The 15,393-nt window shown below is 22.4% G+C and overlaps 1 protein-coding gene and 1 long non-coding RNA gene across 9 annotated transcripts; one reads left to right on the top strand and one right to left on the bottom strand.

Moving 5' to 3' along the window:
• Window positions 1–4,855: 4,855 nt before the first annotated feature.
• LOC133666507 (uncharacterized) lies at window positions 4,856–8,013 on the bottom strand. Of its 2 annotated transcripts, XR_009830720.1 has the most exons (6): window positions 7,853–8,013; window positions 6,929–7,072; window positions 6,528–6,624; window positions 5,881–6,161; window positions 5,299–5,622; window positions 4,856–5,122 (listed from the first exon to the last, which is right to left on the bottom strand). It is a non-coding gene; the product is annotated as an uncharacterized LOC133666507 (long non-coding RNA). The 2 variants fall into 2 exon arrangements; XR_009830719.1 differs by lacking the exon at window positions 7,853–8,013 and having other exon boundaries at window positions 6,929–7,827.
• Window positions 8,014–11,883: 3,870 nt separating this feature from the next.
• LOC107996617 (ADP-ribosylhydrolase ARH3-like) lies at window positions 11,884–15,100 on the top strand. 7 transcript variants are annotated; one of them, XM_062077882.1, is made up of 8 exons: window positions 11,884–11,975; window positions 12,713–12,858; window positions 13,098–13,221; window positions 13,388–13,545; window positions 13,623–13,841; window positions 14,043–14,155; window positions 14,217–14,445; window positions 14,860–15,100. In XM_062077882.1, exons 3-8 carry the CDS (start codon window positions 13,122–13,124, stop codon window positions 15,025–15,027), a joined length of 987 nt encoding a protein of 328 aa, XP_061933866.1. In that variant the 5' UTR covers window positions 11,884–11,975; window positions 12,713–12,858; window positions 13,098–13,121; the 3' UTR covers window positions 15,028–15,100. The 7 variants fall into 7 exon arrangements, with proteins under 7 accessions (XP_061933866.1, XP_061933863.1, XP_061933862.1 ...); XM_062077879.1 differs by having other exon boundaries at window positions 11,889–11,975; window positions 13,098–13,293; XM_062077878.1 differs by having other exon boundaries at window positions 11,907–11,975; window positions 13,073–13,293.
• Window positions 15,101–15,393: the final 293 nt, after the last annotated feature.

The following is a 15,393-nucleotide window of genomic DNA, read 5'->3' as shown; positions in this document are numbered from 1 at the left end:
TGATCAATAATGCCATCTCTTTAATCTTAAAGACATCTTTTCAAAAATAGGATAAGAACTGAATCATCGCTATCTTGTAGATATCAAAATTTTATTTGAAAATACTCAAGAGATGGAGCTAAATCTAAATTCTTACTCTATTTTATTCTTTTAAAGAACCATACTTTTAACATTGGAGAAATAGCAACAAAGATTAATTCTCATATCACAGTCTAAATACAAAAAATTTTCATATTTAATCTTCCATTAAATTGGAACTATTTGTGCCTAAAGCAAATAACAGTATTTAATAATTTTCCAATTTTTATTTTACATTACTTATATTTTTATCTTACTTCATAGATAAAAAAATAAATATATTTTATTACATAAACTAAAAAATAATCTTTAAAAAGATCAAAAATATTTTTATTATATATTTTATTATATATTATTATTATATATTATATTATATTTTATTTTATTATATATTATAAAGTAAAATCTATTTATATATTTAATAATATTAAGAATTAAAACGAGAATATCACCTATCATATTATTAAAATTTCTACGAAAAATACAAACGCGGACATTACACAGCCAATTAGCTCATATTACTTCTTATAAAACATAATTGTATTACAGATATTAACTAAATAATGATATAATTATATATTGTATATTAAATAATATGATTTCCCAGGTATCACCGCTTGGTTGCTGCGAATTGGAGACCCACTCTAACCACGACTTACCCATCCACTCTCTTTTAGCACGAAAATTTATTTATTTTCAAATAATTCTCCTTTGTGTGGTATATGTTTGCAAAACGTTCAAACTTTTGATCGTTGTGCAACACGAGCACCAAAAGGAGTTGTAAAGAAAACCGGCGCGGAAGACTGATTAAAGCTGAAAATAAAATTAAAATTAAAAGACTTTCTATCAATATTTTACACTTCCATCGATGTGAAAATGAAAAATGATTGATAGTGAAAAAGCTTAAAAAAAAAAAAAGAAAAAAAATAAGCAAAATAAGCAAAACAAGCAAAATAAGCATCCCAAAAAGCACTACACTATTTTAACCATCTATTCATTTACAATATCTAATTTTCTACAATTTGTACATTACTTTATTTAATACCCTTGATTGTGCATGCACTTAATTTTAAATACATTTTCTTTAATATCATATAATCTTCTATTCTTGTAAAAAATCCTGAAACAAACTTAAAAGTATAATATTAATATTCTACTTATTCTAAAAATTTCTTTTCTTCTTTCCTACCTATATAATTAATATAATTAACCTATATGAATTAATTAAACATTTTGTTTGTAACTCTGTAATTGAAAATTTACAAATTCTCTTCATATCTATATTCATCATATTTACATTCACACTCATAACACAATTTTCAAGAAATTTATGATACGGCATAAACCATGTGACAAGAGGAAAATCACAAATCAGGATATATCAATGATGTGAACAAGCCAGTGAACAAAGTCACGTAGCTATCAAGTATCAAGTACTGTGTTTATAGTGAGGAAATTGAGGAATTAAGGCAAGGTTAAGATATTGCCTTGAAAAATAGGAAATATTGGTTTGGAAAAGCAACGAACCAGATTAGGGAAGGCGATTGCCTTTTTTAATAATAGGAAGAACAAAACATCCTATTGTTTATAAATCCCATCTATCAAAAAAACTAAGTATTTCTTCTAATCTAACCCTATCCTAAACCCTATCCTACCTAATATAACAATGAAAATTTATTGATTTTATTTGAAATTTATTTGATGATGTAATCCATTCCGTTGAAAGTTGAAGAGGATTCCTGAAACAAACTATAAAACAGAATTAAATGAAACTCAATAATAAAAATAATTAATTTGTAGCAAATCACATATTATTTTGTATCTTATTTTGTATATTTTTTCTTATTTATTTTCTTCAATTCATACCTGTAACAAACTCAATTATTGGATTATTAATTGAAAAATAATTTACATCTAGGAATAGAAAGAAATATTAATTTAAAAAAAAAAAATTACCAAAATGTTGTTAAGCAATTCATGACTTTAAATGAAGGATATTTATCGATATTATAAAGATATTGTAAAGATATTATGTTTATAAAAAAAAAAAAATACATTTTTTAACAGTAATAAATGCTCTTAACAAAGGAGATGCTGAAAAGAGAAAAACGACGACGAAAAGGTAATCAGAAGGATTACCAAAATAATTATCCACTCAATGTAAACCCGAACAAACCGTGAGTGGAATTTTTTTCTATTTCGCAACACTAATATACTAATTTTATAAAAGAAAACGCGAAGAGTGCTTCATTATACTTATAAAAATATATAAATATAAAAAAAAGGCTAAAAAAAAAAAGGAAAAAGAAAAGATAAAAGAAAATGTTTTCCCGAAAACATATACGAAACTCTAATAAACTAATTTATGCACTCATATTTTATTATACACGCAACACTAATAGCGGAAGATTGCAGCCATAGTCAGAGACTGCCGTTGTAAAATCACCCTTTGTACAGCCTTTTTGGCTGCAATAGATGATTCAGAATTACTTCCACAATCCAAGTGGAAGAAATGGGCAATTTATAAACGCAACACTAATTCTTCAAATGAATTTAATACAAAATTTATCATTTATTATTATTCTATAAATCTAAAAATTTCAAATATCGCAATATTATAAATAACTACATTATAATATAAATTTAAATTTATATTAAAAAGAAAAAAAAACAATAAAAAATAGACTAATTCATAATGAAAATAATTAAAAGCAATCGCGATATTTTTTTAATGCAACGCTATAGTAAACGCGATCATCATTTTATCGCAACGCTAATTCAACCCGTTATTAATCAATCGCAACACTAATGCAAAACCACGATTTGCCCATGATGACTGGATGAACGATGGGCCAGCATGCAAATTGGCCAGACGATACAACATATACTACGTATTACTAAAACGAGCACAATGACAAAGTAGTAACAATGACTTCCCATTCTTTGGACCCAGGCAAGATCAAAAAAATGAGAAACCATTCGTTGCAGCCCTCTTCGTGACAATTTGTCGGGCCTCTTCGGTCTTCTTTCTTCGAGCGCAATGCCCACTGAAACTTAAATCTAGGCTCGAAATTCACTAATCGCAAATCAAAGAAAAAAAAGAAAAAAAAATGGACTAAATCGCGAAAGCTAAGTGCATGGACGACCAACGATCGCAATGATCGTTCTTCGTACATGTACAGAATCTCGAGCGCAACGTTCGTTTCGAAAGCAAATCGCGACCGCGACCACGAAATTCGAAAAATCGATAAGCAAAGCCAGAGACGAGTAGCATTGCTATTCGACTCAGCTTTGCCCTCGATTTCTCAAATTTTATTCCCTGAAACAGATTGTCACGCGAAAACGCGCCTACCCGATCAGAGACTGTGACAACCTGCCCGGCCCTACCTACTTATAATTAAACAGACATACCAAAGTATACTACCTATCCTACCTAGCCCTATATTTAAAAAATATGGCAAAACAGACATACCAACACATTCATTCCACGATTCTCACACATAACACCCGGGCGCAAAAGCCTACACTAGGGAAAGCGTCCCGGGACGCCTCCGACACCCGAGCTTGGCACACAACTCGCACACTCTAACTTTACGTACCATTTTCCTGAAATCGACTGACGATGGTTAGCGACCATTGCGTGAAACGTGACAAAAACGTGTATATTTACATTTTAATTGTGAATATTTATGAATATGTAATGTTTTCTAAAATATTAACCACTAGATTAAATGGTATTGTGAACCAAAATTGTATCATTATTATAATTTTTGATTAATAAAATTAATAATGCTTGCTTAATAATTATTTATTAATTATTCACAATATTTAATTGCGAATATGATTGTAAATTGTGATTGAATAATGAATGAAATAATATGATAAATGAAACGACGCAATTCCACAGCCTAACCATACACACACAATGTGGAAAGTACATCGTGCACGATACACTAACGCATCGTCAATCGCTAAAAAATTTCTATTAGCTTATGAACTAAAGTCATCATATCCATTGTCTCTCCCTCACTCAAGTAGCACCTGGGCACGTGAGTGAGTTCCTGACAATGAACATGGAAAGGGTTAAATCTGAAAATCCTGAGCTAAAAAAGTTATTAATAAATTCATCTAACGGGCCAATATTTTTTCTATTTGCATTATATTTCAAATTATTTATAACTGTATTTTTTATTTTGTTTTATTAATAAATTATGAATAATTATGAATAAGTTGAAATTTTAGTATATTAAATTTTTAATATTGAAGTTAAAGAATTTTTGAATTTAAATTTAAAAAAGAATTTATTGTAATTTAATATATTAATAAATATTAATAAAAATACCCTCAGGCGATTCCTTCATCAGAACATATTTTCAAAATCATAAGAATAATATTCAAAATTTATTGCTCTGATTCTAAAATCTGCCTGTCGCGAAATGTCTTCTTGCACAAAATTTAATTTATATTTGGACGAAGAAAATTAAATTTTACTATCTACAGGTATTATAAGTCATATTGTTATTATATTATATGAAAATATCACAATAATCAAATTGATCAAGTAACTTGAAATATTATTCTGAAGAATTTTGAATCATAGAAATTCAAACTAGTTATTATATTGAACTACATATATATAATACAATAGTTATTATATGTTTTGACATTAGAAAATTAATAAATTGTTATTTTTAGAGATATTTTTAGAGATTTTAGAAAAAATAAATTGATATTTTTATTAATCAAAAACGCGAAGCACAAGAAGACCCTAGCCTGAACTAATAAAAAACAAAAAAAAAAATTGTTACTACTCACGAATATTATAAATAAATATTCGCGGTCATTGTGCTCGTGTAAAATTCTACGTATACAACCAGTCACTCGTGTCGATTCGGATCTTTCATCCTACGACATGGTTGAGTGATCGGAGGAACCAAAAAGCATGCGACTCACCATATGATGCGACGAACGCCTTCACTTCTCTTATTGTGGCCCAGAAGTCATCGAGAATAAGGCTGCCATCAGGTAGAAGAATGGAAGAAATCTAAGACAAAACATCATAATTTAAAACATAATATAAAACATTTCTGATTATTTGAAAAAATTGAAATATCAAACTATTAAATTTACAATATATAATGATGATATGTATTCAAATTCTAATTAACTTCTATTTACAGAATTTAGATAGAAATTTAGATAGAAAAAAAAGATAATTACCTCTTCGCGTGATGGATGATCACCTTATACTCTTGAGAGAAGCACTGACTCTACTCTGTACCGAAAACGAATATTTAAAATAAAAAAATAAAAATAAGAAACTATTAACGCGTTCGTATATATTCTGTAGTCGGCGAACAAGCACTGATTCTAATTTCGCGTATAACTATTATAATTAAAGCTTAACTTAATTAAAACTATTGTCCTCTAAAAATCTATTTAAAATATTGTTACGAATCAAACACTGATTCTAATAACCACATTGCGCGTGGTCACAAATATTTTTTAAAGTTCAAGAAAAATCTTCATAAAGCTCATCAGCATCTGTAATAAAATATAATAAATGAAATATTGTATCTAATTTTTTTCTTACAAATATAACATTCGTTATTTAAAATTTTGAAATAGTAAAAAAATGAAATTATATTTAACTTTATATTCTAACTTTTAATAAAACAAATATTTTAATAAAAAAATTAAGTTTCTAATAAATTTTAATAATAATAAAAATATGAAATATAAATATAATATAAATATAAAAAATTAAAATTTAAAAAATGAGAATCTAATAACTTTTCTTACCTCTTCGCGTGGTGGATGATCGCCGTATTCTCTTGAGAGAAGCACTGATTCTATCCTGTACCGAAAACGAATATTTGTAAAAAAAAAAAAAAATAAAAATAAGAAATTAATAACGCGTCCGTATAAATTATAATCGGCGAACAAACACTGATTCTATCTTCGCGTGTGATTATTTTAATTAAATTTGATCAGAGCTATTGTGCTCTAAAAAATATTAAAAATACTATGACGAAACAAACACTGATTCTATTAATCGCATTGCGCGCGATCACAAATATTTTCTGAAATTAATATTAAATTAATAGAGGAATGGGGAGAGATAGAAGAAGAAACAATATTTTTTTAATATTTTTCTTCTTCTTCTTATTGAGCATTTATTCTGAAAATATAGCTTTTTTATTTTAACTGGTTATGAATTATATATAAAAATTATATATAAAAGTTATCAATTATTTATGAATATTTGAAATTTAATAAAATGTTCATCACCAGATTTTAAAATTTAATTTTCAATGATATACCATGAAAATTTCTGATAAATTTTTTATTTTTTCACTTTCTTTTAATTTTAGAACGTAATTTTATTACGAATTGCTTAACAACAATTACTAACAAATCAATAAAACAGAATAAAAATTTATACATACGAAATATAAAATTTTACCACATCATCAAGAAAGACATGGCGTCCATATTGGGATTTTTCCCGCCTTTTGAAAGCTATCAAGATGCTACCAATTAAACCTGTGAAAAAAAATCAAAACTTCTAAATAAATGAATAAAATGTGTGAAATTAGATTACATTAAAGTGTTACAATCAAATCAAATAAAAACTCATATATCTTATTAAATTTGATACTCGAATTATATGATGACTAAACAACTCAAAATGATTTAGCTGTCAAACAATTATCAATTCTTCGAAAAAAAAGATACAAAGAAACACAAAAAAACTAATTAATTTCGTTCTCACTACACCGAATAGATTATTTAAAAAACTAAATTAGCAATAATTGATAAATTTGATAATAAGAGTAAAATAACTTACTGCGTAATCCGAATTTGCGATGATCCGTCTTCTTGTCACAATTTTCAACTGTAGACTAACGCCATGCGCACTATGATGCGCACTGATTCGTCTTGCGTTTCGAATTAAGCGACGTTCTGATTGGTTGGCGCATGATACTTATTTCTTCAATTAAAAACCGCGCGAAATAATAAAATATTGAATAAAGATGTATTAATTAAATAAAGACGCACAAATAAATAACTATATATAAAAAAAATAACTATATAAAAAATAATATTAAAATACTACGCATTAAATAGAACACACGTCTCGAGAAAATTTCAAACGTCTAATTGCCACGACGAATCAACGAACAATGTCACTTTACTGCGCGATTCGACTTTGCGCATCGAATAATAACAAAATGGAGAGGGGATACGTTCGACAAGTCAAAACATGTTTGAACACGAATCTAATTTCTTGGATACGATCGAATATAAACATAAGATATGTTTCTAGCCTCGAGCAAAATATAAACGATAGACCAAAAAAAGAAAACAATAACATACACGCGAGACGTTGCATACAATATATATACATTCGCAAAAATATGTGTCACTTGAATAATTCGATTTCACGAAATGAATTCATAACGAATCATAAAAAATTTCTTTTATTTTAATACGACTAAAATGATAAAAAATAAAGATCAAAAACGTACAATAAATGTATATGATTAAAAATTATATTACAAAAAACCAATATATGATTTCAAATTCTCGAAATATTTCGATACGCGACGCTACTAATGACGCAACAGATAAATGAACAATCGAAAAAAAAAGATACAAAGAAACACAAAAGACTAATTAATTTCGTTCTCACTACACCGAATAGATTATTTAAAAAACTAAATTAGCAATAATTGATAAATTTAATAATAATAAGAATAAAATAACTTACTGCGTAATCCGAATTTGCGATGATCCGTCCTCTCGTCACAATTTTCAACTGTAGACTGACGCCATGCGCACTATGATGCGCACTGATTCGTCTCGCGTCTCGAATTAAGCGACGTTCTGATTGGTTGGCGCATGATACTTATTTCTTCAATTAAAAACCGCGCGGAAAATTGAAATATCATATAATATAATATATTAATTGTTGTTACTTGTAATTGTAATATTATTTTTATATTTTTATATTTTTATATTTTTTCAAATTTAATTGGAATTTTGGCAAAGATATACTTATTCGAAATAAAATAAAATTATTAATTTAATAGAAATATAATAAAAGTATTAATTTAATTAATTATTAAAATTATTGATTTAACAAAATAGTTGAATTAAATAAAACAAATAAAACAAACATATAAAGAAGAAAATTAATATAAATATTGATTAAATTTTAAATAAAAATAAAAGACAAAAAAGAAATTTAACAAAAAAACTTAAATAAGTTTATAAAAATTGAAAGAATAAAAAAATTATAAAATATAAACATAGTATAATATAGTAATTGAAAGTAACTAAATTTAATATAATTAAGACACAAGAGTTCAATTTAACTTTAAAATAAATAAATTTAAGATATTAAAATTAAGAAAATAAAAGAATACAATATAACATAAAAACTTAAAAGAAAATCTACATAATAGAATATTTGACATAACAATTAATTAAATCTGAAAAAATATAAAAATATTATGTCGTTACATAAAATTCATAGAAATTAAAAAAGGTTAAAATATAAATAAGATATTTTATATTGATATGAACAAAATTTGAAAAAAAATTGATGTATAAAAAAGAAATATAACATAAAAGGAATATAAAATAAATTTAAAAAATTTAAAGAATATAAATAGAAATTAACACATATATTAATTAATTTGAAAAAATATATAAAAAAAAATTTAACATTGCAATACATAATTGCAATAAATAATGAGTAAAACATAAAAAGTGGAAATAACATAAAAGTTAACTACTATAAAATAAAAAGAGATTAAAACATAAGAGAAGAATTTAATCTCAAAGTTAAAAAAAATCTAAATCTAAAACAAAAAAGGATTTAACATAAGTTATTGAATTAATGCTAATCGAATTAGAAAAAACATATATAAAAAAAATGTTAAAATTATTGTAAATTTGCTAAATTTAATTGTCTTGTTTAAACGTTTTTCTTGATTTAAGTAATATTTCTGTTAAATTCTTTTTTTATTTTTATTTTAGTTTTTTTAGATTATTTTAACTTTGAGATTAATTAAATTCTTCTATTATATTTCAAAATATTTTAAAATAGCTAACTTCTATGTTATATTCTCTATTTTATGTTTTATTCATTATTTTTTACAATGTTAAATTCTCTTCTTATATGTTACAACATATAAGAAAATTTAATGTTAATATATAAATAATGAATAAATACAATATAAACATAAAAAGAGAATGTAATATAAAAATTAACTATTGTAAAGGATTAAAACATTGGAGAAAAATTAAATTTTAAAGTTAAAAAATCTAAAAGAGCTAAAATATCAAAAAAGAATTCAGTATAAGTGTTAATTGAATTTAAAAAAAAACACATAAAAAAGAAATTTAACATAACTGTTAACTTAATCTAACAAATCTGCATATAAGAAAAAAATTTAACATTGTAAATTTTGCTACATTTAATTTTGTTTAAATGTTTTATTTATATTACTTATATTATTTATATTTATTAATATTACTTAAATTTAAATATATGTATTAAATTTCTTGTTTTTATGTTTTAGTTTAGTTGCCTTCTTATATTATGTTATGTTTATATATTTATTCATTATTTATATATTATAACAATAAATTTTTTATATATTGCAACATAACAATTATGTAAAACAACAAACAAAACTGTAACATATAAGAAAAGAATTAAACATTGTAATACATTGTAAATAATTAATAAAATATAAAATGAAAATATAAGATAAAAGTTAAACTATTATACAATGACAAAAAATTAAAACATAAAAAAAGAATTTAATCTCAAACTTAAAAGAAAAATTTAATTCATTAAAAAAGATTTTAAAATAATTGTTGATTGAATTAGAGAAAATAAGAACATAAAAAAAAAATTTAATATAACAAACATAATCAAATCCAAGAAAACTGTAACATATAGCAAAAAAATTGTAATATATAAATAATGAATAAAACATAAACAGAGAATAAATATAAAAATTAATTATTATAAAATAAAAAAGATTAAAACATTGGAGAAGAATTTAATTTTAAAGTTAGAAATCTAAAAAACTGAAACATCAAAAAAGAATTCAGCATAAATTAATTAAATTAGAAGAAAAAATATAAAAAAATTTAAAGAAATTTAATATTTAACAAAAAATTAAGTTAACTAAATCTAACAAAGCAATATATAAGAAAAGAATTAAACATTAATACATAAAAAATGTATAAATATACAAATATGAGAAAGGAATGTAACATAAAAATCAATTACTACTTTTCATAAATTAAATGAATGTTTCAATTTTTTTTTATTTTATAGTAGCTAATTTTTATTTTATATTAACTTCTTATATTTATGTATTTATTCATTATTTTTATATTATATTTATATTATATATTAAATATTATATATTATATTATATATTATAAATATTATATATTAAATTTTTTTACATATTATAATATAACAAATAATTAAATCTAATAAAACTGCAACAAGAAAAAAAACTTAACATTGTAACATATAAATAATGAATAAAACATAAGAAGAATATAAAATAGAAGTTAACTGTTATATAATAAAAAAAGATTGAAATATAAAGTAAAATCAATTGTTATCATATTAAAAATCCTCAATTAGATTTAATTAGTTACTTATTTGGAAAAAAAATAATCAAATCTTTTAATCAATCATCAATAATAAAATCATAATAATCAAATCATAAGATAAATGTAAAAATTATATATAATTAAATTAATCATATTAAAATAAAATAATAAGCTAATTAAAAAAAAACTAATTTAAAATTTCTAATTAGTGATAATTATAAAATAAACAAAAAAAAATAAATTTTTCAAAAAAATTATCAATTATTATTATTATTTAATAAATTATTGTAATAAATTATTATAAGAATAATATTATTATTGAAATACTGATATAAAAAATAAAAGAATAATTGTTGAATAGAAGTATAAAATATGAAATAAAGTCACTTCAAGCGAGGCATCTAATCCGAGTTTCGATAACAGAATGATCGCGATGTATCGAATTATAAATTGAGGAGAGGGTAAAAATTCGGCAAATCGAAACATATCAAACATGGATATGTTTCATTGCATATATGGATGCGAGTCAATTATCTGGAAATGTTCTTATAAAATATAAATATAATAAATATAATAAAAATATTTTTAGGCTTTCAAGAATAAAAAGTCAAAATACATAAATACACAATAGAAATAATAACACAAAATTGAATGTAACACAAATGACATTTAGAAAATATGTCTCTAAGAATATATGCAAAATGCATATCAGAATATATATATGAATCCATTTCTATGTGAATAAAAAAATAAGAAAATTATATATATAATTATTACTTTCTATTAAAATAAATAAAATGTTACCATATTTGTTTAAAAGTTATCAGATTATCTCTTGTCATAATATGTAACGAAACTATTACACTTTCAGACTATCTTGTCTTTAAAGTTCCAATTAAACAATAATCTTAAAATATTATAATTATTCTGATATAATTATTCTGATAATGATTAAACAAATGTGTATTAATTAAATAAAGCTTAATAACCGTAATATAATACTCTATCAATAAAAATTTTATGTAATTTTTCATAGTGAATATTTTTGTATATTTTTCTGGTGAAACGCAAGTTGTCAGCATAATTTTCAATTCTAGATTAATGACATGCGCACTTTAATGCACATAAATTCTCGTAAAGTTCTGCCACTATATCTTAGTACTTTTTTAATTGGCTAATATAATATGATTCGCTATTCATTTATCACATGAAAATCGAAATATTTATAAGAACATAGTTTAATTGTAAGTTTAATTGTATATATCGAAATCTTATAAAAACACTCTCATAATAAAAATAGATTATTACATTTAATTTAATATAAAAAAATTATTCAAATTAAAAAGATTGAAATATAATACTGAAAAATAAAAATTAATTAAATTTGGAAATATAATATAAAACGAAAGTCAACATAAAATGTATCAAAATTAAAATTAAAATTAAAATTAAAAAATATTGAAATATAATGAAAGAATTTAATGCAAATGTTAAACTAAAAAAAATTGAAAAATATATAAATAAAACCAAAAAAAAGTTACATATGCTCAGAATTATTATTAAATCAATTATTTCATAATCATTTACATTATTAAAATGATGAAATTGACGAATATAAATCTCTATACTTCTTTAATCATAAAATAAAATTTTGATCGATAATTTATTTATAATTCTTATAATGAAATTAAATTTTAATTTCTGTTTCTGTTAATGCTACAATTGTTTTTTATATCGATAATTTTCCGATATATATTTTCTTATATATAATACAAAAATATTATATGATAATGTGTAATATAAATCTATGCTAATCTCTAAAAAAATATTTTAAAATATATATTTTAAAATATATATTCTAATATTATAATTTTTTATATTATACTAATACCTTATTAATTTTATAATTTATTGATACTACATATTATTATATAATAATTTATATAGTATTATAATTTATTAAATTTAATTTTAATTTCAGAAATAATATTTTATCTCTTTTTATTTATTAAAAAATATTGTTCTAAAAAAAATTTACATGTGGCAAAAAATGTTTGTTATTTAATATGAATTTTTATTTTAAATTTTTATCACAAACATCACGAACAGAGACATCTTATTGTGCCAGTAAGTAATGATTTGTTCTTTATATGTTACAACTTAGTATGTATTATATATAATTATTTATGAAATATTGTAATAAATACATTGTTCTTATTATATTTGTGTATTTTATTTTTATTATTATTTATTTAATTAATTTAAATATTTCTAATATAATCCTTGTATTATCTACCTTAATAATATTAATTTAATGTTGTATTAAATATTTTTACATTAGAATATTTACAATTTTATCAATCTAGTCAAAGGATTTGTGATATAAGGTTATGGCTAAGATGGATCTATCATTATTAAAAAGTAAATTTCGTGGTTCAATGCTTGGTGCTCTAATTGGTGATTGTATTGGTAGTCCTTATGATAATGAAGGTCAGTTGACACATGGCTCGAAATTAGTTTTACAAAAATCGTTTGATAAATTAGAAGGACCAATATTCAAAGGTATTATATAAATAATGCTTAAAGTATATCCAATATAGATATTTTTCATGACTTTTATCTGTGATTTTAATATAAATTATTTTTAATTTTATAGCACCTGTTATGCAGTTTACAGATGATTCTGCTATGACTTATTCCGTAGCTAAATCTTTGATTGAACAAAAGGAATTAGATATTATTGATGTTGCAAAAAGATTTGTTAAAAGTTATTATGAAGAACCAAATCGAGGCTATGGGATGGGTGTTGTAACAGTATGATATCAAATATATTATGTTTGTTTGATTTTAACATAAAAAATTAATTTTTTAAGATTTATATTTTTTTAAAGGTATTTAAAAAATTACGGGGTAACAAATTTATAGACATTGAAAGTCCAGCCAAGGAACAATTTAATGGTCAAGGTTCATGGGGAAATGGTGGAGCAATGAGAATTGCACCTATTGCACTATTCTCCTATCAAAATTATGACAAACTTTTAGATACAGTCAAAAAAGTAACTCAAATTACTCATACACATAAAGTCGGAATAGATGGTGCTATTTTACAAGTAATTATTCATAAAATATTTTACTATTTATTTATTATATTATATATTATATTATATATTATATTATATATTATATTAATATTATATTAATATTATATATATATTATAAATATTATTATAAATATTATAATATTATTATATTATATAAATATTATTATATTAATATTATATATATCTTTTTAATTAATTTTTATTTTTTAGGCAATAGCAATTTATCAAAGTCTCCATTTAAACCCTAATAAAGAATTAAATGTAATAAATTTTATTGATGATTTGATTAATAAAATGGACCAAATAGAAAAAGATGAAGAAGGGTATAATTATACAATACAATTCTTAATATTATTATTTATTTATAATGCTTATTTTTCATAGCTTAGGTTTGTCAGAACCGCAACCATACAAAATACAATTAGGTATAATAAAATCATTAATATCAGAAAATAATGAAGATCTACATGATGAAAAAGTTATACAGAAACTGGGAAATAGTGTTGCTGCTTTATATTCTGTACCTACTGCAATATTTTGTTTTTTAAGAGCACAAAAACCAATCATAGCTATACAGACAGAAAATCCTTTTAGAAGAGCAATTCAATATGCTGTAGGTATAATATATCATTATAAATTATTTTAAAAGATAATATTAATATTTATAAAATTTATCATATAAAAGATAATGAATAAATAATAAAATATTGTTTTTTATCTTATAAATAAATTTTACAAACTTTAAGTTAAAATATTTTTTAACTTAAAAAAACTAATGATTTTTGGACATAAGTAGATTAATATTTTTTTAAAGACAAATTATATCAACTGGTACAATAAAAAAAATATGATCCCATTTAAAAGAAAACAATAATTTGTATTCTCTACATATTCATCTATAAAAAACTAATAATAATGTTAATGAAAATTGAAGTAGTAATATCTAGTGAACCACTTTATATCTGAAATATGATTAATATTAATAATTGTTTATAGTCAAAAGTTAAAAAAGAAAGATTTTTTTCAGATTAGTTTAGGTGGTGATACAGACACTATCGGTAGCATGACAGGAGCCATTGCTGGTGCATTTTATGGAGAAGAAAAAATTAGTAACAATCTTTTACAACATTGCGAAGCTTCGGAAGAATTTAAAGTTTTAGGAGATAAATTATTCGAAGTATCAATAGCACAATAAAAGTTTTTCATTATTTACATAATTAAAATTGTATATAAAATGTTTGTGAATAAAAACTTTGTGGAAATATAAATTGAAATATTATTAAGTTAAAACTTGTCATTAATTATACAATTACTTATTATTTATTATAAATTATTTATAAAATATTTTTATGATAAATGAAAACATTCTATATCTATGACAATTGTGTTCATTGAATAAAAAAAATCTATAAATAATTTTTTTTTTTTTTAAATAAATAAATAATCAACTTTCTAAATAATAAAAAATAGTATCTAGAAATCAAATTTTGATTAATAAATTAATTAATAAATATTTTTAAATAAACTAATTTTATTCATAAAATTATTTTTAAAAAATACA

The sequence above is a fragment of the Apis cerana genome, linkage group LG8, assembly GCF_029169275.1.
Source record: "Apis cerana isolate GH-2021 linkage group LG8, AcerK_1.0, whole genome shotgun sequence".
Lineage (NCBI taxonomy): Eukaryota > Metazoa > Arthropoda > Insecta > Hymenoptera > Apidae > Apis > Apis cerana.
This window is presented reverse-complemented; position numbering and strand designations above follow the sequence as displayed.

Excerpts from the sequence above, each read along its gene's own strand:
- LOC107996617 (XM_062077879.1), top strand. The coding sequence starts at position 13,122 with ATGGCTAAGATGGATCTATCATTATTAAAAAGTAAATTTCGTGGTTCA. Across the intron at positions 13,546-13,622 it reads ATGGGATGGGTGTTGTAACA|GTATTTAAAAAATTACGGGG; the intron begins GTATGATATCAA and ends ATTTTTTTAAAG. Across the intron at positions 13,842-14,042 it reads TAGATGGTGCTATTTTACAA|GCAATAGCAATTTATCAAAG; the intron begins GTAATTATTCAT and ends TTTATTTTTTAG.